We start from the raw sequence: 24,060 nt of genomic DNA on the forward strand, positions 1-24,060 counted from the left end.
ATCACAGCAATATATAAATATATATAATTATTTTATTATGACTAGAGTTCATACACACTCACACAGCTTGCATGACTAAAGTTCTTAGTTCTTCTTCATGAGAGGTCCAACTGCAACAAGGAACTGCAACCTCGTGTTCTGGCCACTGTTATACTGTTCCTTGCGCCTCTTAGCCGATTCTCCTTCTTCCCTACTATTCTGGAAGGCGGAGCTGCAGTCTGTCTATCTATCTGTCTGAGTCAGCTTGGTTCTCTCGCTGATTTCCACTTCCTGGATCAAACAGATGAGCCGGAACAGGTTTGTATGATTGTGCTGTAGCATCTTTGCCAGTCTGGAATAAAAGCCCTCTAAGTTGTTCTTTGCCCTTGGGTCGACTGTCTGGTGGTGGTTCCATTTTTTTGGAGAGAATCTCGCGTCATCATCTACCCATGGAGAGATAATGTAACTGAAGTGTCTCTTGGCTTCATCTGCGCAGAAGGCCGGTAGTTTGTCATCGTCCCCATCGTCCAACTGCAGGAACCTTCTTCCATCGTGTGTAGTAAAGATTCTATCATTATGCTAGATAAATAAATAATTGATGAACTTGATAAACTTGTTTTATAATACCTGCTGCATGGGCGTTGTCTCTTCTCTGGCTCTTTCTCGCAAAGTACTTACAAATTTAGAGCCCTCTCATCACTGGGTTGGCGGTTTTGATCTGATGTGTTTTTGACGAAATCTCCGACAGTTGTGCACTTTCCAAGCAGGTTCTATTCACGCATCTCCAGTAGATATCCTCTCCTTTCTCTTGTTCTTGGCGTAAAGATATCCATCAAGAAGAGCTTGGGGAGCCCCTTTCTGTGATAAAACATAGTCTACTTTCCTTAACTCAGCCATAATCGAAAGTTATTGGACATACTTAGATTTTTAAACTTTATATAGTTGATTAAAGAAAACATGAGACACCGGAGAAGGGAGCATTGGGCTCGGTGAGTGGGCAAGTCCATTATCCAATAAGGTGTGATCAGCATAAACTTCTAGCCCAGACTTAATTTTCATTCTGCATATTGGGAGTTCTGCGTTGTGGGAGTGAACCTACCAAACGGACATGCAGAGAGGTGCGCCAGGCCGACTTGCCGGTCTACTGTCCTTTGAAGCAATTAACGCCAGTTATCATTGTTTTACAGTATAGGGTCGTATGTTTTATGCATGTGCCAGAAGTACTGAAGAAATGCATCATATATTTACACTTGTTATAAGAATAAGTAAACTTTGAGTTTACAGTTGCATGTTTCAGAGCAATAAGAAGAGATATTTCTGGCAATCGTGGGGATGTATGTTGAAGACCTGTCCTGCAAGACTGGCAACAGCAAACAACATCTTGACCGAGCAAGGAACAGGTGATAACCGTGACCACTAACTGGAAAGAAGGACGACTGGCAACACAGTAAACGACTTCTTGAGGTGAGGTGAAATTGGGTTTAACGTCGTACTTGACAATATTTCGCTCATATGACGACGTGCATGCGTGTGTATGTGTATGTGCGCCTGCTTGTACTAGCCCAGGCTGAAGCTGGTTTTATAGTGCTAGCCCACTGAGATACCATGCCGCAGTGAAGCCTGAATACCCAACTCGGACACATTATACTGACTCCAAGCCGACCAGTCCTTGTTGCACCTATTAATGCCGAGCGCCAGGCAGGGACCAACAAGTACCATATTTTAACGTCTGTTGGTATGACGCGGTCGGGGATCGAACTCGCGACCTTCCGCTCCCCGGGCGGTAAACGACTTCTTGACAGAGCAAGGAGCAGGTGATAACCGTGACCACTAACTGGAAAGAAGGACGACTGGCAACAGTAAACGACATCTTGACCGAGCAAGGAGCAGGTGATAACCGTGAACACTAACTGGATAGGAGGACGACTGGCAACAGTAAACAACATCTTGACTGAGCAAGGAGCAGGTGATAACCGTGACCACTAACTGGATAAAAGGACGACTGGCAACAGTAAACGACATCTTGACAGAGCAAGGAGCAGGTGATAACCGTGACCACTAACTGGATAGGAGGACGACTGGCAACAGTAAACGACATCTTGACAGAGCAAGGAGCAGGTGATAACCGTGACCACTAACTGGATAGGAGGACGACTGGCACGACTCTTGGCAACAGTGATAACCGTGACCACTAACATAGAAGGACGACTGACAACAGTAAACGACATCTCGACCGAGCAAAGCAACTAACTGAGCAGGTGATAACCGTGACCACTAACTGGATAGGAGGACGACTGGCAACAGTGGCAACAGTAAACGACATCTTGACCGAGCAAGGAGCAGGTGATAACCGTGACCACTAACAGGATAGAAGGACGACTGGCAACAGTAAACGACATCTTGACCGAAAGCAAGGAGCAGGTGATAACCGTGACCACTAACTGGATAGAAGGACGACTGGCAACAGTAAACGACATCTCTGACATCTTGACCAGTAAACGACATCTTGACCGCAAGGCAGCAGGTGATAACCGTGACCACTAACTGGATAGAAGGACGACTGGCAACAGTAAACGACATCTTGACCGAGCAAGGAGCAGGTGATAACCGTGACCACTAACTGGATAGGAGGACGACTGGCAACAGTAAACGACATCTTGACAGAGCAAGGAGCAGGTGATAACCGTGACCACTAACAGGATAGAAGGACGACTGGCAACAGTAAACGACATCTTGACTGACTGGCAACAAGGAGCAGGTGATAACCGTGACCACTAACTGGATAGAAGGACGACTGGCAACAGTAAACGACATCTTGACAGAGCAAGGAGCAGGTGATAACCGTGACCACTAACTGGATAGAAGGACGACTGGCAACAGTAAACGACATCTTGACTGACAGAGCAAGGATAAGCAGGTGATAACTGGCAACAGTGACCACTAACTGGATAGAAGGACGACTGGCAACAGTAAACGACATCTTGACTGAGCAAGGAGCAGGTGATAACCGTGAACACTAACTGGATAGAAGGACGACTGGCAACAGTAAACGACATCTCGACAGAGAGCAAGGAGCAGGTGATAACCGTGAAGGACCACTAACTGGATAGAAGGACGACTGGCAACAGTAAACGACACATCTTGACCGAGCAAAGGAGCAGGTGATAACCGTGACCACTAACTGGATAGAAGGACGACTGGCAACAGTAAACGACATCTTGACAGAGCAAGGAGCAGGTGATAACCGTGACCACTAACTGGATAGAAGGACGACTGGCAACAGTTAACGACATCTTGACCGAGCAAGGAGCAGGTGATAACCGTGACCACTAACTGGATAGAAGGACGACTGGCAACAGTAAATGACATCTTGACCGACCAAGGAGCAGGTGATAACCGTGACCACTAACTGGATAGAAGGACGACTGGCAACAGTAAACGACATCTTGACCGAGCAAGGAGCAGGTGATAACCGTGACCACTAACTGGATAGGAGGACGACTGGCAACAGTAAACGACATCTTGACAGAGCAAGGAGCAGGTGATAACCGTGACCACTAACTGGATAGGAGGACGACTGGCAACAGTAAACGACATCTTGACAGAGCAAGGAGCAGGTGATAACCGTGACCACTAACTGGATAGAAGGACGACTGGCAACAGTAAACGACATCTTGACATCTTGACAGAGCAAGGAGCAGGTGATAACCGTGACCACTAACTGGATAGAAGGACGACTGGCAACAGTAAACGACATCTTGACCGAGCAAGGAGCAGGTGATAACCGTGACCACTAACTGGATAGAAGGACGACTGGCAACAGTAAACGACATCTCGACAGAGCAAGGAGCAGGTGATAACCGTGACCACTAACTGGATAGAAGGACGACTGGCAACAGTAAACGACATCTCGACAGAGCAAGGAGCAGGTGATAACCGTGACCACTAACTGGATAGAAGGACGACTGGCAACAGTTAACGACATCTTGACCGAGCAAGGAGCAGGTGATAACCGTGACCACTAACTGGATAGAAGGACGACTGGCAACAGTAAACGACATCTTGACCGAGCAAGGAGCAGGTGATAACCGTGACCACTAACTGGATAGAAGGACGACTGGCAACAGTAAACGACATCTTGACCGAGCAATGGAGCAGGTGATAACCGTGACCACTAACTGGATAGAAGGACGACTGGCAACAGTAAACGACATCTTGACCGAGCAATGAGCAGGTGATAACCGTGACCACTAACTGGATAGAAGGACGACTGGCAACAGTAAACGACATCTTGACCGAGCAAGGAGCAGGTGATAACCGTGACCACTAACTGGATAGAAGGACGACTGGCAACAGTAAACGACATCTTGACCGAGCAAGGAGCAGGTGATAACCGTGACCACTAACTGGATAGAAGGACGACTGGCAACAGTAAACTGACATCTTGACCGAAGGAGACAAGGAGCAGGTGATAACCGTGACCACTAACTGGATAGAAGGACGACTGGCAACAGTAAACGACATCTTGACCGAGCAAGGAGCAGGTGATAACCGTGACCACTAACTGGATAGAAGGACGACTGGCAACAGTAAATGACGACATCTTGACCTGAGCAAGGAGCAGGTGATAACCGTCAGTTGTGTTCTTGAAACGGGAGCAGAAAGACAATGGAACCCACCTTCACCAGTACCTCAATGGAGGGAAGAGACACCCAATTCTTGACCCTCAAGGAGAGACTTCAGACTAACCGCATCACTACAATGCAGTTTGTGAACGAACAAGTGTAGGAAATATACATGTTTGTGTGATATTGTAAATAAACGCATCATCTTGCCAGTCGTAAATAACTTTTTTTACATGTCCCCCAGATTTAATCACCCACTGCCATTGTTTCGCTAATCCTTTTTAAATTGGATGGTAAAACGTTGCGCCTGGCACTTGCTAGAAGGGGCTGAAACCGACAAATTAAACCAATTGTCAGCCTGGCAGTACCTCCACCACCCCTTGCTAATGTGCATGTTCGGACAATACCGTCCGGTGCACAGGGGTTCGAATCACTGTTTAGACAATAATTCTTAAAAATAAAAATCAAGACTTTTGCAATCGTATATTGTTTCTATTTGTTATGATTAACCTATATTTCAAATTTGAACGAGATCGGTGAAGATATGAATTTTATAGAAAATTCTACCACTACACTCATTAAATTAAATATACACAAGGGGTGACACTCGCGACTACATTGCAATCAGCATTCATTTGGCGTTTTCCCTTCCCTGGAGTAATTATTTAATCAGCGATAGGGTTCTACGTGTACACTAGATCACTGAGGTGTTAGAATGCCTCAGTGCAGAGAGGTAACATTGAACATGTGCAGAGAAACGTCTATAGATGTTGGGGCCAGTACATCGACGACAGTGGGTGTTACGACTCATGCACGACTCAATTGTCCCCGTGCATAATAAAGTGGCTTAGTGCATGTTGTTTATAAAGGCAAAATGAAGTTGAGTAAGAAAATACCGATTGCCAGCTTGACGAAGCCTACAGATGAAGCCAAGATGTATATACACTGCATGGGTGTTCTGGAACATGCTACTTTGGCCCCAATGCCCTTACTGTCTTTTAAAGTCGATTTTATTAGCATTTCAGTGTTATGTCTTTATAGTGAATGTTGCAGTCAGTGAATCTTCTTTATTGCCATTATTATCCACTTTCTGTTGACAAACAAAAGAACCACTCACAAAACAACACCCCGATTTTCATCAGTCCGGTTACGAATTTGTCATGACTCTAACCAGAGACCATATACTAGACTATGGTCTCTGCTCTAACAATTTTGGTGCCTGTGTACTGCCAAAAGTGCTCAATGTACAGATCTTCCAAAATATCTTCCAAAAGAGAGAAAGTAAATACCAAACTTCAACTTCTAAACGAAAAGCACACTGAAAACCACTATTAAAAAACCCGACCATAAATCCAAAGATATTGACAGAGCAATAACCAAAGTCCAAACAGGTCCTACAAAATTAAATTCCTATCTACATTACAAATAATACCTGCAATGGTACTCCACTGGACACACACTCCTTCCAAGCCCACTAAATATCACCCAAACCTTCAAAGACTTAGGAATATTTCTCATCAAAAACAAAACATAAAAACAAAGAGAACAAGTAAGACCCAACCATCCTGTAGTTCATCATCCAACCACTTCCGTCAAATTTCCAATTTCAAAATTTATACAAATTTAATCATGCATCCCTAATATTGTTCATCAAATTCAACTGAAACTTGGGTCCCCTGTTACAGGCATGGTATGCGTGTGTGTCTTCTTGCACACACGTGTGACATGGGACTCGGGACTCACATGTGCTGCATGTTTTCAACAGTGTAAGGGGAACCAACTTTGCATACATACTTGGTGTTCTGTACAACCCACCTTGTATACATACTTGGTGTTCTGTACAACCAACCTTGTATACATACTTGGTGTTCTGCACAACCAACCTTGTATACATACTTGGTGTTCTGTACAACCAACCTTGCATACATACTTGGTGTTCTGTACAACCAACCTTCTATATATACTTGGTGTTCTGTACAACCCACCTTGTATACATACTTGGTGTTCTGCACAACCAACCTTGTATACATACTTGGTGTTCTGCACAATCAACCTTGTATACATACTTGGTGTTCTGTACAACTGATGACTGATTATTTAGCAACTTTAATTTATTGTTTATGTAAAACATTTCTTGTCACTATATGGCTGAAATATTGCCGAGGTGATGTTAAATTCTAACTCACTCACTCACTCTGTACAACTCACCTTGTCTACATACTTGGTGTTTTGGACAACTAACCTTCTATACATACTTGGTGTTCTGCACAACCAACCTTGTCTACATACTTGGTGTTCTGTACAACTAACCTTGTATACATACTTGGTGTTCTGTACAACTAACCTTGTATACATACTTGGTGTTCTGCACAACCAACCTTGTCTACATACTTGGTGTTCTGTACAACTAACCTTGTATACATACTTGGTGTTCTGTACAACTAACCTTACATACATACTTGGTGTTCTGCACAACCAACCTTGCCTACATACTTGGTGTTCTTTACAACCAACCTTGTATACATACTTGGTGTTTTGTACAACTAACCTTGCATACATACTTGGTGTTCTGTACACTGACTGAGTTTGGTTTTACGCCGCTTTTAGCAATATGGTGTTCTGTACAACTGACCTTGTATACATACTTGGTGTTCTGTACAAGTGATCTTGTCTAAATAGGTGGTGTTCTTTACAACCAACCTTGTATACATACTTGGTGTTTTGTACAACTAACCTTGCATACATACTTGGAGTTCTGTACAACTGACTTTGTATACATATTTGGTGTTCTGCACAACTGACCTTGTCTACATACTTGGTGTTCTGTACAACCAACCTTGTCTACATACTTGGTGTTCTGTACAACCAGCCTTGTATACATACTTGGTGTTCTGTACAACCAACCTTGTATACATACTTGGTGTTCTGCAAAACTGACCTTGTCTACATAATTGGTGTTCTGTACAACCAACCTTGTATACATACTTGGTGTTCTGTACAGCAAACCTTGTATACATACTTGGTGTTCTTTACAACCAACCTTCTATATATACTTGGTGTTCTGTACAACCAACCTTGTATACATACTTGGTGTTCTGTACAGCCAACCTTGTCTACATACTTGGTGTTCTTTACAACCAACCTTGTATACATACTTGGTGTTCTGCACGACCAACCTTGCCTATATACTTGGTGTTCTGTACAACCAACCTTGTATACATACTTGGTCTTCTGTACAACCAACCTTGCCTACATCCTTGGTGTTCTGTACAACCAACCTTGTATACATACTTGGTGTTCTGTATAACCAACCTTGCCTACATACTTGGTGTTCTGCACAATCAACCTTGTCTACATACTTGGTGTTCTGTACAACCAACCTTGTCTACATACTTGGTCTTCTGTACAACCAACCTTCTATATATACTTGGTGTTCTGTACAACCAACCTTGTATACATACTTGGTGTTGTGCACAACCAACCTTGTATACATACTTGGTGTTCTGCACAATCAACCTTGTCTACATACTTGGTCTTCTGTACAACTGATGACTGATTATTTAGCAACTTTAATTAATTGTTTATGTAAAACATTTCTCGTCACTATATGGCTGAAATATTGCCGAGGTGATGTTAACTTCTAACTCACTCACTCACTATGTACAACTCACCTTGTTTACATACTTGGTGTTTTGTACAACTAACCTTGTATACATACTTGGTGTTCTGCACAACCAACCTTGTCTACATACTTGGTGTTCTGTACAATTAACCTTACATACATACTTGGTGTTCTGTACAACCAACCTTGCCTACATACTTGGTGTTCTTTACAACCAACCTTGTATACATAGTTGTTGTTTTGTACAACTAACCTTCCATACATACTTGGTGTTCTGTACAACTGACCTGGTATACATACTTGGTGTTCTGTACAAGAGATCTTGTCTACATAGGTGCTGTTCTTTACAACCAACCTTGTATACATACTTGGTGTTTTGTACAACTAACCTTGCATACATACTTGGTGTTCTGTACAACCAACCTTGTATACATACTTGGTGTTCTGTACAACCAGCCTTGTATACATACTTGGTGTTCTGTACAACTTACCTTGTCTACATACATGCTGTTCTGTACAACCAACCTTGTCTACATATACTGTGTTTTGTACAACCAACCTTGCATACATACTTGGTGTTCTTTACAACCAACCTTGTATACATACTTGGTGTTCTGTACAACCAACCTTGCATACATACTTGGTGTTCTGTACAACCAACCTTGTATACATACTTGGTCTTCTGTACAACCAACCTTGCCTACATCCTTGGTGTTCTGTACAACCAACCTTGTATACATACTTGGTGTTCTGTATAACCAACCTTGCCTACATACTTGGTGTTCTGCACAATCAACCTTGTATACATACTTGGTGTTCTGTACAACCAACCTTGTCTACATACTTGGTGTGTACAACCAACCTTCTACATACCAACCTTGTCTACATACTTGGTGTTCTGTACAACCAACCTTGTATACATACTTGGTGTTCTGTACAACTAACCTTGTATACATACTTGGTGTTCTACAACCAACCTTGTATACATATTTGGTGTTCTGCACAACCAACCTTGTATACATACTTGTGTTTCTGCACAATCAACCTTGTCTACATACTTGGTGTTCTGTACAACTGATGACTGATTATTTAGCAACTTTAATTAATTGTTTATGTAAAACATTTCTCGTCACTATATGGCTGAAATATTGCCGAGGTGATGTTAACTTCTAACTCACTTCACTCACTATGTACAACTCACCTTGTTTACATACTTGGTGTTTTGTACAACTAACCTTGTATACATACTTGGTGTTCTGCACAACCAACCTTGTGTTCTGTACATACTTGGTGTTCTGTACAATTAACCTTACATACATACTTGGTGTTCTGTACAACCAACCTTGCCTACATACTTGGTGTTCTTTACAACCAACCTTGTATACATAGTTGTTGTTTTGTACAACTAACCTTGCATACATACTTGGTGTTCTGTACAACTGACCTTGTATACATACTTGGTGTTCTGTACAAGAGATCTTGTCTACATAGGTGGTGTTCTTTACAACCAACCTTGTATACATACTTGGTGTTTTGTACAACTAACCTTGCATACATACTTGGTGTTCTGTACAACTGACCTTGTATACATACTTGGTGTTCTGCACAACTGACCTTGTCTACATACTTGGTGTTCTGTACAACCAACCTTGCATACATACTTGGTGTTCTGTACAACCAGCCTTGTATACATACTTGGTGTTCTGTACAACTTACCTTGTCTACATACATGCTGTTCTGTACAACCAACCTTGTCTACATATACTGTGTTTTGTACAACCAACCTTGCATACATACTTGGTGTTCTTTACAACCAACCTTGTATACATACTTGGTGTTCTGTACAACCAACCTTGCATACATACTTGGTGTTCTGTACAACCACCCTTGTATACATACTTGGTGTCCTGCACAACTGACCTTGTCTACATAATTGGTGTTCTGTACAACCAACCTTGTATACATACTTGGTGTTCTGTACAGCAAACCTTGTATACATACTTGGTGTTCTGTACAACCAACCTTGTCTACATACTTGGTGTTCTTTACAACCAACCTTCTAATATACTTGGTGTTCTGTACAACCAACTTTGCCTACATACTTGGTGTTCTGTACAACCAACCTTGTCTACATACTTGGTGTTCTTTACAACCAACCTTGTATACATACTTGGTGTTCTGCACGACCAACCTTGCCTTCATACTTGGTGTTCTGTACAACCAACCTTGTATACATACTTGGTGTTCTGTACAACCAACCTTGCATACATACTTGGTGTTCTCTACAACCAACCTTGTATACATACTTGGTGTTCTGTACAACCAAACTTGCCTACATACTTGGTGTTCTTTACAACCAACCTTGTATGCATACTAGGTGTTCTGTACAACCAACCTTGTCAACATACTTGGTGTTCTGTAAAACCAACCTTCCATACATACTTGGTGTTCTTTACAACCAACTTTGTATACATACTTGCTGTTTTGTACAACCAACCTTGTATACATACTTGGTGTTCTTTACAACCAACCTTGTATATACATACTTGGTGTTCTGTACAAACAACCTTGTTTACATACTTGGTGTTCTGTACAACTAACCTTGCATACATACTTGGTGTTCTGTACAACCAACCTTGTATACATACTTGGTGTTCTTTACAACCAACCTTGTCTACATAATTCGTGTTCTGTACAACCAACCTTGTATACATACTTGGTGTTCTGTACAACCAACCTTGTATACATACTTGGTGTTCTGTACAACCAACCTTGTATACATACTTGGTGTTCTGTACAACCAACCTTGTATACATACTTGGTGTTCTGTACAACCAACCTTGTATATATACTTGGTGTTCTGTACAACCAACCTTGTATACATACTTGGTGTTCTGTACAACCAACCTTGCATACATACTTGGTGTTCTGTACAACCAACCTTGTATACATACTTGGTGTTCTGTACAACCAACCTTGTATACATACTTGGTGTTCTGTACAACCAACCTTGCATACATACTTGGTGTTCTGTACAACCAACCTTGTATACATACTTGGTGTTCTGTACAACCAACCTTGCTTAAATACTTGCTGTTCTTTACAACCAACCTTGTATGTATACTAGGTGTTCTGTACAACCAACCATGTCAACATACTTGGTGTTCTGTAAAACCAACCTTCCATACATACTTGGTGTTCTTTACAACCAACTTTGTATACATACTTGCTGTTTTGGTACTGTGTTTGTGTACAACCAACCTTGTATACATACTTGGTGTTCTGTACAACCAACCTTGTATACATACTTGGTGTTCTGTACAACCAACCTTGTTTACATACTTGGTGTTCTGTACAACCAACCTTGCATACATACTTGGTGTTCTGTACAACCAACCTTGTATACATACTTGGTGTTCTGCACAACCAACCTTGTCTACATACTTGGTGTTCTGTACAACCAACCTTGTATACATAGGTGGTGTTCTGTACAACCAACCTTGTATACATACTTGGTGTTCTCCACAACCAATCTTGTATACATACTTGGTGTTCTGTACATCCAACCTTGCCTACATACTTGGTGTTCTGCACAACCAACCTAGTATACATACTTGGTGTTCTGCACAATCAACCATGTATACATACTCGGTGTTCTGTACAACTAACCTTGTATACATACTTGGTGTTCTGTACAACTGACCTTGTCTACATCCTTGGTGTTCTGTACAAGTGATCTTGTCTACATAGGTGGTGTTCTGTACAAGTGATCTTTTCTACATAAGTGGTGTTCTACATAACTGACCTTGTCTACATCCTTGGTGTTCTGTACAAGTGACCTTGTCTACATCCTTGGTGTTCTGTACAAGTGACCTTGTCTACATCCTTGGTGTTCTGTGGAAGTGATCTTGTCTAGATATGTGGTGTTCTGGACAAGTGACCTTGTCTACATAGGTGGTGTTCTACATAACTGACCTTGTCTACATCCTTGGTGTTCTGTACAAGTGACCTTATCTACATCCTTGGTGTTCTGTACAAGTGACCTTGTCTACATACTTGGTGTTCTGTACAAGTGACCTTGTCTACACAGGTGGTGTTCTGTACTACTGACCTTGTCTACACAGGTGGTGTTCTGTACAACTAACCTTGTCTACATCCTTGGTGTTCTGTAGAAATGACCTTGTCTACATCCTTGGTGTTCTGTGGAAGTGATCTTGTCTACATATGTGGTGTTCTGTACAAGTTACCTTGTCTACATAGGTGGTGTTCCACATAACTGACCTTGTCTACATCCTTGGTGTTCTGTACAAGTGACCTTATCTACATCCTTGGTGTTCTGTACAAGTGACCTTGTCTACATCCTTGGTGTTCTGTACAACTAACCTTGTATACATACTTGGTGTTCTGTACAGCTGACCTTGTCTACATACTTGGTGTTCTGTACAACCAACCTTGTCTACATACACTGTGTTCTGTACAACCAACTTTGCATACATACTTGGTGTTCTGCACCACTAACCTTGTCTACATATTTGGTGTTCTGTACAACCAACCTTGTATACATACTTGGTGTTCTGTACAACCAACCTTGTCAACAAAGTTAGTGTTATGTACAACCAACCTTGTATACATACTTGGTGTTCTGCACAACCAACTTTGTATACATACTTGGTGTTCTGTACAACCAACCTTTCCTACATACTTGGTGTTCTGTACAACTGACCTTCTATATATACTTGGTGTTTTGTACAACTGACCTTCTATACATACTTGGTGTTCTGTACAACCAACCTTGCCTATGCATACTTTGGTGTTCTGTACAACCAACCTTGTCTACATACTTGGTGTTCTGTACAACCAACCTTGTGTACATACTTGGTGTTCTGTACAACCAACCTTGTCTACATATACTTGGTGTTCTGTACAACCAACCTTGTGTACATACTTGGTGTTCTGTACAACCAACCTTGTATACATACTTGGTGTTCTGTACAACCAACCTTGTCTACATACTTGGTGTTCTGTACAACCAACCTTGTCTACATACTTGGTGTTCTGTACAACTAACCTTGTATACATACTTGGTGTTCTGTACAAATGACCTTGTCTACATACTTGGTGTTCTGTACAACCAACCTTGTCTACATACTTGGTGTTCTGTACAAACAACTTTGTATACATACTTGGTGTTCTGTACAAGTGACCTTGTCTACATAGGTGGTGTTCTGTAGAACAAACCTTATATGCATACTTGGTGTTCTGTACAACTGACCTTGTATACATCCTTGGTGTTCTGTACAAGTGATCTTGTCTACATAGGGGGTGTTCTGTACAAGTGACCTTATCTACATCATTGGTGTTCTGTACAAGTGACCTTGTCTACATAATTGGTGTTCTGTACAACCAACCTTGTCTACATCCTTGGTGTTCTGTACAAGTGACCTTGTCTACATAGGTGGTGTTCTACATAACTGACCTTGTCTACATCCTTGGTGTTCTGTACAAATGACCTTGTCTACATCCTTGGTGTTCTGTACAAGTGACCTTGTCTACATAGGTGGTGTTCTGTACAAGTGACCTTGTCTACATCCTTGGTGTTCTGTACAACTGACCTTGTATACATACTTGGTGTTCTGTACAAGTGACCTTGTCTACATAGGTGGTGTTCTGTACAAGTTACCTTGTCTACATAGGTGGTATTCTGTACAACAAACCTTATATGCATACTTGGTGTTCTGTACAACTGACCTTGTATACATACTTGGTGTTCTTTACAACCAACCTTGTATACATACTTGGTGTTCTGTACAACCAACCTTGTATATACACTTGGTGTTTTGTACAACAAACCTTGTATGCATACTTGGTGTTCTGTACAACTGACCTTGTATACATACTTGGTGTTCTTTACAACCAACCTTGTATACATACTTGGTGTTCTGTACAGCTGACCTTGTATACATACTTGGTGTTCTGTACAACTCAACCTTGTATACATACTTGGTGTTCTGTACAACCAACCTTGTATACATACTTGGTGTTCTGCACAACCAACCTAGTATACATACTTGGTGTTCTGCACAATCAACCATGTATACATACTTGGTGCTCTGTACAACAAACCTTGTATACTTACTTGGTGTTCTGTACAACTGACCTTGTATACATCCTTGGTGTTCAGTACAACTAACCTTGTATACATACTTGGTGTTCTGGACAAGTGACCTTGTCTACATAGGTGGTGTTCTACATAACTGACCTTGTCTACATCCTTGGTGTTCTGTACAACTGACCTTGTCTACATCCTGGGTGTTCTGTACAACTGACCTTGTCTACATAGGTGGTGTTCTGTACAAGTGACCTTGTCTACATCCTTGGTATTCTGTACAACTAACCTTGTATACATACTTGGTGTTCTGTACAGCTGACCTTGTCTACATACTTGGTGTTCTGTACAACCAACCTTGTCTCGATACACTGTGTTCTGTACAACCAACCTTGTATACATACTTGGTGTTCTCTAGAACCAACCTTGCCTACATACTTTGTGTTCTGAACAACCAACCTTGTATACATACTTGGTGTTCTGCACAATCAACATTGTAAACATACTTGGTGTTCTGTACAACTAACCTTGTATACATACTTGGTGTTCTGTACAACTGACCTTGTATACATCCTTGGTGTTCTGTACAAGTGATCTTGTCTACATAGGCGGTGTTCTGTACAAGTGACCTTATCTACATCATTGGTGTTCTGTACAAGTGACCTTGTCTACATCCTTGGTGTTCTGTACAAGTGATCTTGTCTACATAGGTGGTGTTCTCGACAAGTGATCTTGTCTACATAGGTGGTGTTCTACATAACTGACCTTGTCTACATAATTGGTGTTCTGTACAAGTGGCCTTGTCTACATCCTTGGTGTTCTGTACAAGTGATCTTGTCTACATAGGTGGTGTTCTGTACAAGTGACCTTGTCTACATCCTTGGTGTTCTGTACAACTAACCTTGTATACATACTTGGTGTTCTGTACAAGTGACCTTGTCTACATAGGTGGTGTTCTGTAGAACAAACCTTATATGCATACTTGGTGTTCTGTACAACTGACCTTGTATACATCCTTGGTGTTCTGTACAAGTGATCTTGTCTACATAGGCGGTGTTCTGTACAAGTGACCTTATCTACATAGGCGGTGTTCTGTACAAGTGACCTTGTCTACATAATTGGTGTTCTGTACAACCAACCTTGTCTACATCCTTGGTGTTCTGTACAAGTGACCTTGTCTACATAGGCGGTGTTCTACATAACTGACCTTGTCTACATCCTTGGTGTTCTGTACAAATGACCTTGTCTACATCCTTGGTGTTCTGTACAAGTGACCTTGTCTACATAGGTGGTGTTCTGTACAAGTGACCTTGTCTACATCCTTGGTGTTCTGTACAAGTGATCTTGTCTACATAGGTGGTGTTCTGGACAAGTGATCTTGTATACATAGGTGGTGTTCTGTACAACTGACCTTGTCTACATAGGTGGTATTCTGTACAACAAACCTTATATGCATACTTGGTGTTCTGTACAACTGACCTTGTATACATCCTTGGTGTTCTGTACAAGTGATCTTGTCTACATAGGTGGTGTTCTGGACAAGTGATCTTGTCTACATAGGTGGTGTTCTACATAACTGACCTTGTCTACATCCTTGGTGTTCTGTACAAGTGACCTTGTCTACATCCTTGGTGTTCTGTACAAGTGATCTTGTCTACATAGGTGGTGTTCTGGACAAGTGATCTTGTCTACATAGGTGGTGTTCTACATAACTGACCTTGTCTACATACTTGGTGTTCTGTACAAGTGACCTTGTCTACATCCTTGGTGTTCTGTACAAGTGACCTTGTCTACATTCTTGGTGTTCTGTACAAGTGACCTTGTCTACATAGGTGGTGTTCTGTACAAGTTACCTTGTCTACATAGGTGGTATTCTGTACAACAAACCTTATATGCATACTTGGCGTTCTGTACAACTGACCTTGTATACATCCTTGGTGTTCTGTACAAGTGATCTTGTCTACATAGGTGGTGTTCTCGACAAGTGATCTTGTCTACATAGGTGGTGTTCTACATAACTGACCTTGTCTACATACTTGGTGTTCTGTACAAGTGACCTTGTCTACATCCTTGGTGTTCTGTACAAGTGACCTTGTCTACATCCTTGGTGTTCTGTACAACTAACCTTGTATACATACTTGGTGTTCTGTACAAGTGACCGTGTCTACATCCTTGGTGTTCTGTACAAGTGACCTTGTCTACATAGGTGGTGTTCTGTACAAGTGACCTTGTCTACATCCTTGTTCTGGACAACTGACCTTGTCTACATAGGTGGTGTTCTGCAGACCAATGACTGCTGTATTAGAGATGTCAGGGATACGGAAGTATGTGTGTAGGAGACAGGTGAAGTCAAAGTCTTTGCTGTCTGAAACAGGAAGACAGGTCATCAATATTCCTGCCATCTTCACACGCTTAAAATTGTAAATTAACAGTCTTAGATCAAGGCATGGTAGAAACCAGTCATAGGCAGTTTAATATGCTGGCAAAGTTTCATGGAGAAAATAATGAATGGTTTGGCACTGGAATGAAACCCCACTATCAACTGAATTAGTAACCTATGAAAAAAGGCAACAATAATTATAATATATATATATATTCCAGAACATTGACCGGTACTATTTCAGCACAGTCCTGATGCTTATACAAAGTTTCCTGAAGAAAATGCTCTTGAAAGAAATGCTACACCCAGTTGAGCAAATACACAGAAATATAGGGGATAGAACTTTGTAAATCAGTAATTGACATATGACTGTATTCCCAGTTGATGACATAATCACTACATAACAATGCATTTAAAATGTCTCATACGTGACAGAGGTGTCGTGTTATACTCACTGATACTGTTTGCTGATAAGACATAGGTGTCGTGGCATTCTCACCCATACTGTCTGCTGCCACGGACACAGATGGGGTGGTATACTCACCCATACTGTCTGCTGCCACGACACAGATGGAGCGACATACTCACCCATACTGTCTGCTGCCAGGACACAGATGGAGCGACATACTCATCCATACTGTTTGCTGCCAGGACACAGATGGAGTTGTATACTCACCCATACTGTTTGCTACCAGGACACAGATGGAGTGGTATACTCACCCATACTGTTTGCTGCCAGGACACAGATGGAGTGGTATACTGACCGATATTGTTTGCTGCCAGGGCACAGGTGGAGTGGTATACTCACCGATACTGCTTACATCCAGGGAACAGGTATTGCAGTATACTCACCCACATTGTTCACAGCCATATTTAAAGTGAGTGTCTTCTCCATCACCTGGACAGTGTAGACAACCTTAAACCTGAAACAGGTGATCATTAAACACAAGTTGGCTATAAGGAGATCTGATTGCTTATGTGTCATTTCAAACTGTCATTGTTTTTAAGTAATCATTTGTATGAAGACCAACCTAAAAGTATGAGAACTGTAGTTTCACCCACGTAGATGGTAAACAGACCCAGTGAATAGTTGTCCTCACATACACACCATCTAATGCAAAGATTCTTTAATTGATCTGCTGACACTATGGTTGAGAAAAACATAAACAAAGTTGTAGCACTTCACATTGTGTGAATGGATTCATGTATGTAAATCTCACCTGAAGTCCCACACGGCTCGGGTGGCCTCATCGTCTTGAAGGACGAACTCAGCTACAACATTGCCTGAACTATCCTGAAAGCAACGTCTTCAATACTCAATACATCAACACTGGTCATGTACGGGTTCATGGTAACATTTATGAAGCCTTTGTTTGTGTGTAAAGTTATGGAAGCCTGTGTTTGTACAGTTAAGGAAGCTTGTGTTTGTGTCTAAAGTTATGGAAGCCTGTGTTTGTGTGTAAAGTTATGGAAGCCTGTGTTTGTGTGTAAAGTTATGGAAGCCTGTTTGTAAAGTTAAGGAAGCCTGTGTTTGTGTGTAAAGTTATGGAAGCGTGTGTTTGTAAAGTTAAGGAAGCCTATGTTTTAAGCCTGTGTTTGTGTGTAAAGTTATGGAAGCCTGTGTTTGTAAAGTTAAGGAAGCCAGTGTTTGTTTGTAAAGATATGGAAGACTGTGTTTGTGTGTAAAGTTATGGAAGCCTGTGTTTGTGTGTAAAGATATGGAAGACTGTGTTTGTGTGTAAAGTTAAGGCCTGTTTGTAAAGTTAAGGAAGCCAGTGTTGTGTGTAAAGTTAAGGAAGCCAGTGTTTGTGTGTAAAGTTATGGAAGCTTGTGTTTGTGTGTACCGTTATTTAAGGCTGCGTTTGTTTGTAAAGTTAAGGCCTGTGTTTGTAAAGTTAAGGAAGCCAGTGTTTGTGTGTAAAGTTATCGAAGACTGTGTTTGTGTGTAAAGTTATGCAAGCCTATGTTTGTGTGTAAAATGCTAAAATCATGTACATTGCCTGAGCCATCCTATTACCCTAGCTGTTGTGGCACAGCCATGGTTCTGTGTCTCACTTGTCTATAGTCAACGGTGTAACATGTCAACCAATATAGACCCTTAAAGACACTTAATAGATGCTGCCTGCACTGATATATAAGTGAGGCTCTTTTCAATGAGGTCTCTGAGTGAGTGAGTGTGTGTGGAGATAAATTGACACTCAGGATACCCCAAGCAAACAGGTTACATCTCATGTAACATTAATTTAGGTGAGCTGCATGTAACCCCTCTAAACAACATACAAGTAAAGAGCAAACCTTTCTAGGTGGTGTTTCTGTCTTCCATCTCTTTGTCCTTGCAAAGCCATGCTGTGGGCCAAGATCCCAGGGACCAAAATTAGCTACAAAAACAACAGTTTATTATTACTTTTATCCATTACAACACTAGAGGTAACAACACTAGAAGTAACCACAGTAGGGGAAACAAAAAAGGAAACAACATTTGAGTCATCCTCGATGATCTGTGGGTCAGCCCGATGATGTTCTTACCTCCCTTGGCTGTCTTTTTATCCAATCAGGTGTCTACACTGGGAAGTTGAGCGTACCAATCACAACTCACTTTCGTTTCTTTTATCTAACTGATTAAACTTGGCAACATAATTGTTGCAGAGGTACTCTGAAAGAGGTAGATAGAGTTCTTGCATATATTTTTAAGGTTTCAAACCTGTCAATTTGTCTATATGATTTCCCACAAAATCTGAGTCGCACTGCGAACAAACCTTTGCAGCTGCGACCGCTATCTTTGTTGACACTGGCAAGCTCGGGTGTAACCGCAGCTTAGCTGATTGGCTATTGTGAGAATGCAGAGCCAGCAAAGAGAGGTAATAAAATTATCGGGCCGAGCCATAGATGCATCCAGGGTACTAGTGGAGATTTATCGGAACGTATACCCTGGAGACTATAGAGGATGTACTAGAGTTAACAACACAAGAGGTAAAAACACAAGAGGTAACAACACAAGAGTTAGCAACAGCTGAGGTAAGCTGAGGGCCTTGGTTACAACTTTTAAACTGTCAATTATTAATTACTATTCTGTGAATCATATATCAAAATTCAATGATTCATGCAGCTTGGAATGATTGATACCTAGACAAGTATGTTGTTATTTCCTAGTTTGTTATAAGTTAATATATGATGAGACATCATGTGTTGCAAATTTGGGATTATTCAGAACAAGTTTAACAATATGTTTTGTCAGCAACCCCCAAAATGGCTAACTGAGTATGCTGTGAAATAACATTAAATGTGTTGTCACACTTGTACTTGTCTGTGAATATCATGTCAAATCTGTGGCAGATACTACATGTTTTGTGCCATGGGATCCGCATAATTTAGAAGAATGTTAGACTTTCAGAAATTACTTATCATCGGGATGAGAACTAGTTTCCAGAAGATTTCCTGGGAAAGGATTTGTGTATGTAACTTTTTATATCTTTATGTTTTCAGGCTTTGAATGAAGTTTATTTTCTTACTATGAAGATAAGAACAGTACAAACATATGACAAAACATCATGCTTGTCATAAACTTGCTCATAGTACCACTTTTCCTACTCAGTTTTATTGTGCTGCTAAGGGTGACGATGATTTCAAGGGGGTTGTCACTCATTTTGTTCAGGGTAGGGTGGGGGGTGGGGGCATAAATTTTGTACACATAAACTGTGTGTGTTGGGTCAGCAATTTTGTACATTAAAATATTTTACAATTCTGCTTAAAAATTATGGGAAGAGATGTGTGTGTCATTGATTTTGTACATGACATGGGGGTTGGGGGGTTGGTGTTTCCTACTTTGTACATAAATTAATTTTAGGGGGGTCATTCACATTGTACATGCTTCTATGTAAAAATAATACCCTCACCCCATCCCTAGCCTTAAATTATGAACGGTCCCTAAGTTTAGTTAGCAGTAACAAATAGTTGCATGTATGAAAGGAAAAGAGCTACAAGCCACAAATCTGGACTTGTCTGATAATTTTCACGCTAATGTTTCAAAGTTTTCTGTAAACTTAAAGATTTAATTGTTTCCAGTGGCTCACAAAGGGACTGTATCCTGCTCTGGACACTAGCCAACTCTGATTTCCCTCACGACCAAATATATTTTGTTGTTGTTGTTTAATGACTCTGCCAACGATATTCCAGTTAAATAAATGGAACATGCATATCACTGAAATTTGCAGGTACTGAATCCGTCCGTACTCAAAACCTCTACATACTGAAGACTTTTATTATAATAAAACACAAAATCTAACATGATACAGTCACTTTTTCAGAAGTGTCTACTTTTTACAAAAATATGTTTAGAAATGAATACTTACGGAAGACTACTGGTATTCCACCTCTGATGGCCTTTTTGTTATCAAACACAGCCTTCTCACTGACGGAAAAGAATTACATACCATTTCATGTAGATAAACTTCTTCACTGATACATATACAATTAATCGACAAGTAAAGTAAGATCAATGTTAAGTTTATGTACAGAGTACAATATATTACTACTTCAACAGTCAGGGTGCAAGGCCAATATTGATAAATGTCCAGCAACCCTGTAGTCACTCACATGGTCTAAGGGAGGTAACTCTTCTGTAACCAGAAGTTCAGGATGTTATAACCTTCTATATGGGTTACTTTGCTGGACCACTCCTCTGGTCTGGGGATGATGCAGCTCGAGATTGATATTGAAAGATATATCCGTTGTCTCATTCAAGTACACTTATTCTTAAATATAACATACACAATGGTCCTAAGATGTTCTTGCCTTACTTTTGAATCAGAATACCTGGAAGAACTAAATTGATAGTTTTCCCTTGTTTATAAATTGTGTATTCAGTTTTTAATTTCAAATACGCTGGTTATACTTCCTAACAATGGTAGGTCCTTGATAATCCAAAATTTCTCAGTTTTTTTAATATCCATTTGAAGCATTGCCATTGTGCATGTTGTCTGACAATAATAATGAATATACTACCATAGTCTGCCAAACAATATATCAGTGTTTTCCCACTGCTATCATCGCCCAGAATACTTCGGCTTGGGTATAATAACACTGGTAAACAACATCTTGGGTTGGTCAACGACATAGATCAAGGAGATAATGTTCATCAGCTAAACATCAGTTGATTAAATGCCAGAGAAGATAATTTAAGCAAACCTGCAAAAATGGACCAAATGAAATTAACATTTCACATTGCTATTGAGTGGTGACAAATTAATGCATAAAGTAATCAACAACAGCATTCTGAACATATTTCAGAAGCAGCTATGAAGACTCAGCTCTGTGTAATGTCAGTGTAAATTAAGATATTATGTTATCACAATAGTTTATGTAAGATTTTACGGATGACACAATTTTCATATGAATATAATCATTATAATTCTTCTCATGGACAATACATTGGATCATCATTCATTTTTGCCAGTCAGTACACCTGATCAGATGCTGCATAGTAAATATGTTCCAAACAACTGTACAGGATTGGAATTATCATGTTTCAGAGCAGGGTCTAGATTTTCGAAGCTCTCTTAGAGCTTAGATAGTCGTAAGTTAATGATAATATATGGCACTTATGACTATCGTAGCTGTAAGAAAGCTTCGAAAATCTAGGCCCTGGACTGGTCGTCTCCAACTTTCCTGTGACTTACCTCAAAAACAAGACTTCTTGTTCATGGCACTTCCAGGACAAAATGGTGGCTCCTGTACAAGACAATACAATAGCCATTATGTTTTACACACTGTATGTGAAAACACTGTACCACCATAGCATGAAACAGTGAGTATACCAAAGTAGTGGACTGAGGGGCAGAGTGACTTAGGCCAACTTCAGCTTCAGTAGACCTGTTGGCTATATAGTTACTGGTTGGAATAAAGTCTTTAATGGAAACATGTGATGCCTTTTGACTATGGAACTAGTGCACCGATTCCTATGTAAATCATCCCCACGGGTCAGTATAGACTTAGACTAACCACTAGTCTCTGAAATGAACATATTTTACAGAAAAAAACAGTTCACCATAAAAATAAATAAAAAAAGTTCATAGTAAAAAAAATTAAAATATAACGCAAAAAAGCCCTGAGACCAGAGACCATATATTAGATGGTCTCTGCTGAGACTTTCTTCATTTTCCTGAAACTGCCACATAACCCAGACTTGCATGGGCTTTCTTGGATATGTTAGTTTCAGGGTCTGTGTGGCAGACTAGTATAATAGACTGTGACATGTCCAGTTTGAGTTAGCTATAAGATGTCAGTGAACGCTATGTATCTTAGCTAAGTTTGAGAGTGTCATTGACATTGTGCATGTCACTGCACGTGTTTTCCAACGTTTTCAGTTAATCGTCAGTGATAAGCAGAGTCAGCCACGATGCTTACCATGCAAGTGCACGAGTACAGATGTTCCATTACCGCGGTCAAGAAATACAACATCACTATTTGGGAAACAGGAAGGAGATTGTTTTGCCATCTTTCCACACACTCTGGACGGCGCAGCTATGACTTAGCATAACATCGCTCCCTGACCCTGATTTGCATATCATGTGACCGGACGACTCACAATGCACAAATTTGTTGATCGAGGTTATTCACGACGATCCGGCCCAGTGATGCCTTAGCATAACATAGCTTGCTCTATGTCGGGCTTCGATGACGGAGCAGTACAACCTATGTAAGCAAAGGATCGCAAATCGAAACAATGTTTCACGTGGAACTCTAGGTAGGGGAGTGGTCACTCCGTGTAATTTGCATATCACGTGACCGAAGCATGGGCTACAACCTTGCATGTAAACAAACGCGCGTGTAGAAGAAAATGGATTGCTTTCAATATCCGATATAGATAACATTTTGCACATGTATGGTGACTTTGTTATGTTAAAACCTCATATGCATCAGAGGGAAGCTCCTGAGTATATTATTACGCAAGAACGCAACTGTATATAGATCTAATTTGTCTGTCTAAGATTATAGTACGAGGAATCTTTGATCTTGCACCTGCTTGGTCCGCTTCTAAGATTGAAGAAAGATCATGATTCAGGATCTGTCTTGGTGATATCTCCCCTGTATATCTCACAAATTCAGGATCTGTCTTGGTGATATCTCCCCTGTATATCTCACAAATTCAGGATCTGTCTTGGTGATATCTCCCCTGTATATCTCACAAATTCAGGATCTGTCTTGGTGATATCTCCCCTGTATATCTCACAAATTCAGGATCTGTCTTGGTGATATCTCCCCTGTATATCTCACAAATGGATCAGGTGACCCGTATACGAAAATGTGGTGCATGCAGACTGAGTAGGAGTGGGAATGGAACCACCCTAGC

The 24,060-nt window shown here is 40.8% G+C and overlaps 2 protein-coding genes across 2 annotated transcripts; both read right to left on the reverse strand.

Annotated features, from left to right (window-relative positions):
- Positions 1 to 222: 222 nt before the first annotated feature.
- LOC124280425 lies at positions 223 to 11,224 on the reverse strand (the record flags this gene model as incomplete). The annotated part of the gene is given in 5 exon segments (XM_046716366.1): positions 223 to 558; positions 6,460 to 6,531; positions 7,297 to 7,644; positions 8,452 to 8,670; positions 10,997 to 11,224. Coding segments are annotated over 5 exon segments (1,203 nt in total), but the record flags the coding sequence as incomplete, so codon positions are not given.
- Positions 11,225 to 16,515: 5,291 nt separating this feature from the next.
- On the reverse strand, positions 16,516 to 23,445 carry LOC124280392 (putative glucose-6-phosphate 1-epimerase). Its single transcript, XM_046716294.1, has 7 exons — positions 23,115 to 23,445; positions 22,388 to 22,439; positions 21,062 to 21,120; positions 19,008 to 19,090; positions 17,933 to 18,006; positions 17,565 to 17,635; positions 16,516 to 16,697 (listed from the first exon to the last, which is right to left on the reverse strand). The coding sequence occupies exons 1-7, from the start codon at positions 23,203 to 23,205 to the stop codon at positions 16,531 to 16,533; spliced, it is 597 nt and encodes a 198-aa protein (XP_046572250.1). The 5' UTR covers positions 23,206 to 23,445; the 3' UTR covers positions 16,516 to 16,530.
- Between the last annotated feature and the right edge of the window lie 615 nt (positions 23,446 to 24,060).

Source organism: Haliotis rubra, unplaced genomic scaffold, assembly GCF_003918875.1.
Source record: "Haliotis rubra isolate DU_JTF1 unplaced genomic scaffold, ASM391887v1 Scf267, whole genome shotgun sequence".
Lineage (NCBI taxonomy): Eukaryota > Metazoa > Mollusca > Gastropoda > Lepetellida > Haliotidae > Haliotis > Haliotis rubra.

What these genes read in the sequence shown, in the direction of transcription:
- LOC124280392 (XM_046716294.1), bottom strand. Translation starts at nt 23,205, where the DNA reads ATGGCAAAACAATCTCCTTCCTGTTTCCCAAATAGTGATGTTGTATTT. An exon ending in TGTACTCGTGCACTTGCATG is followed by an intron (nt 22,440 to 23,114) that starts GTAAGCATCGTG and finishes TGTCTTGTACAG; the next exon opens with GAGCCACCATTTTGTCCTGG. An exon ending in TGGAATACCAGTAGTCTTCC is followed by an intron (nt 19,091 to 21,061) that starts GTAAGTATTCAT and finishes TTGTTTTTGTAG; the next exon opens with CTAATTTTGGTCCCTGGGAT.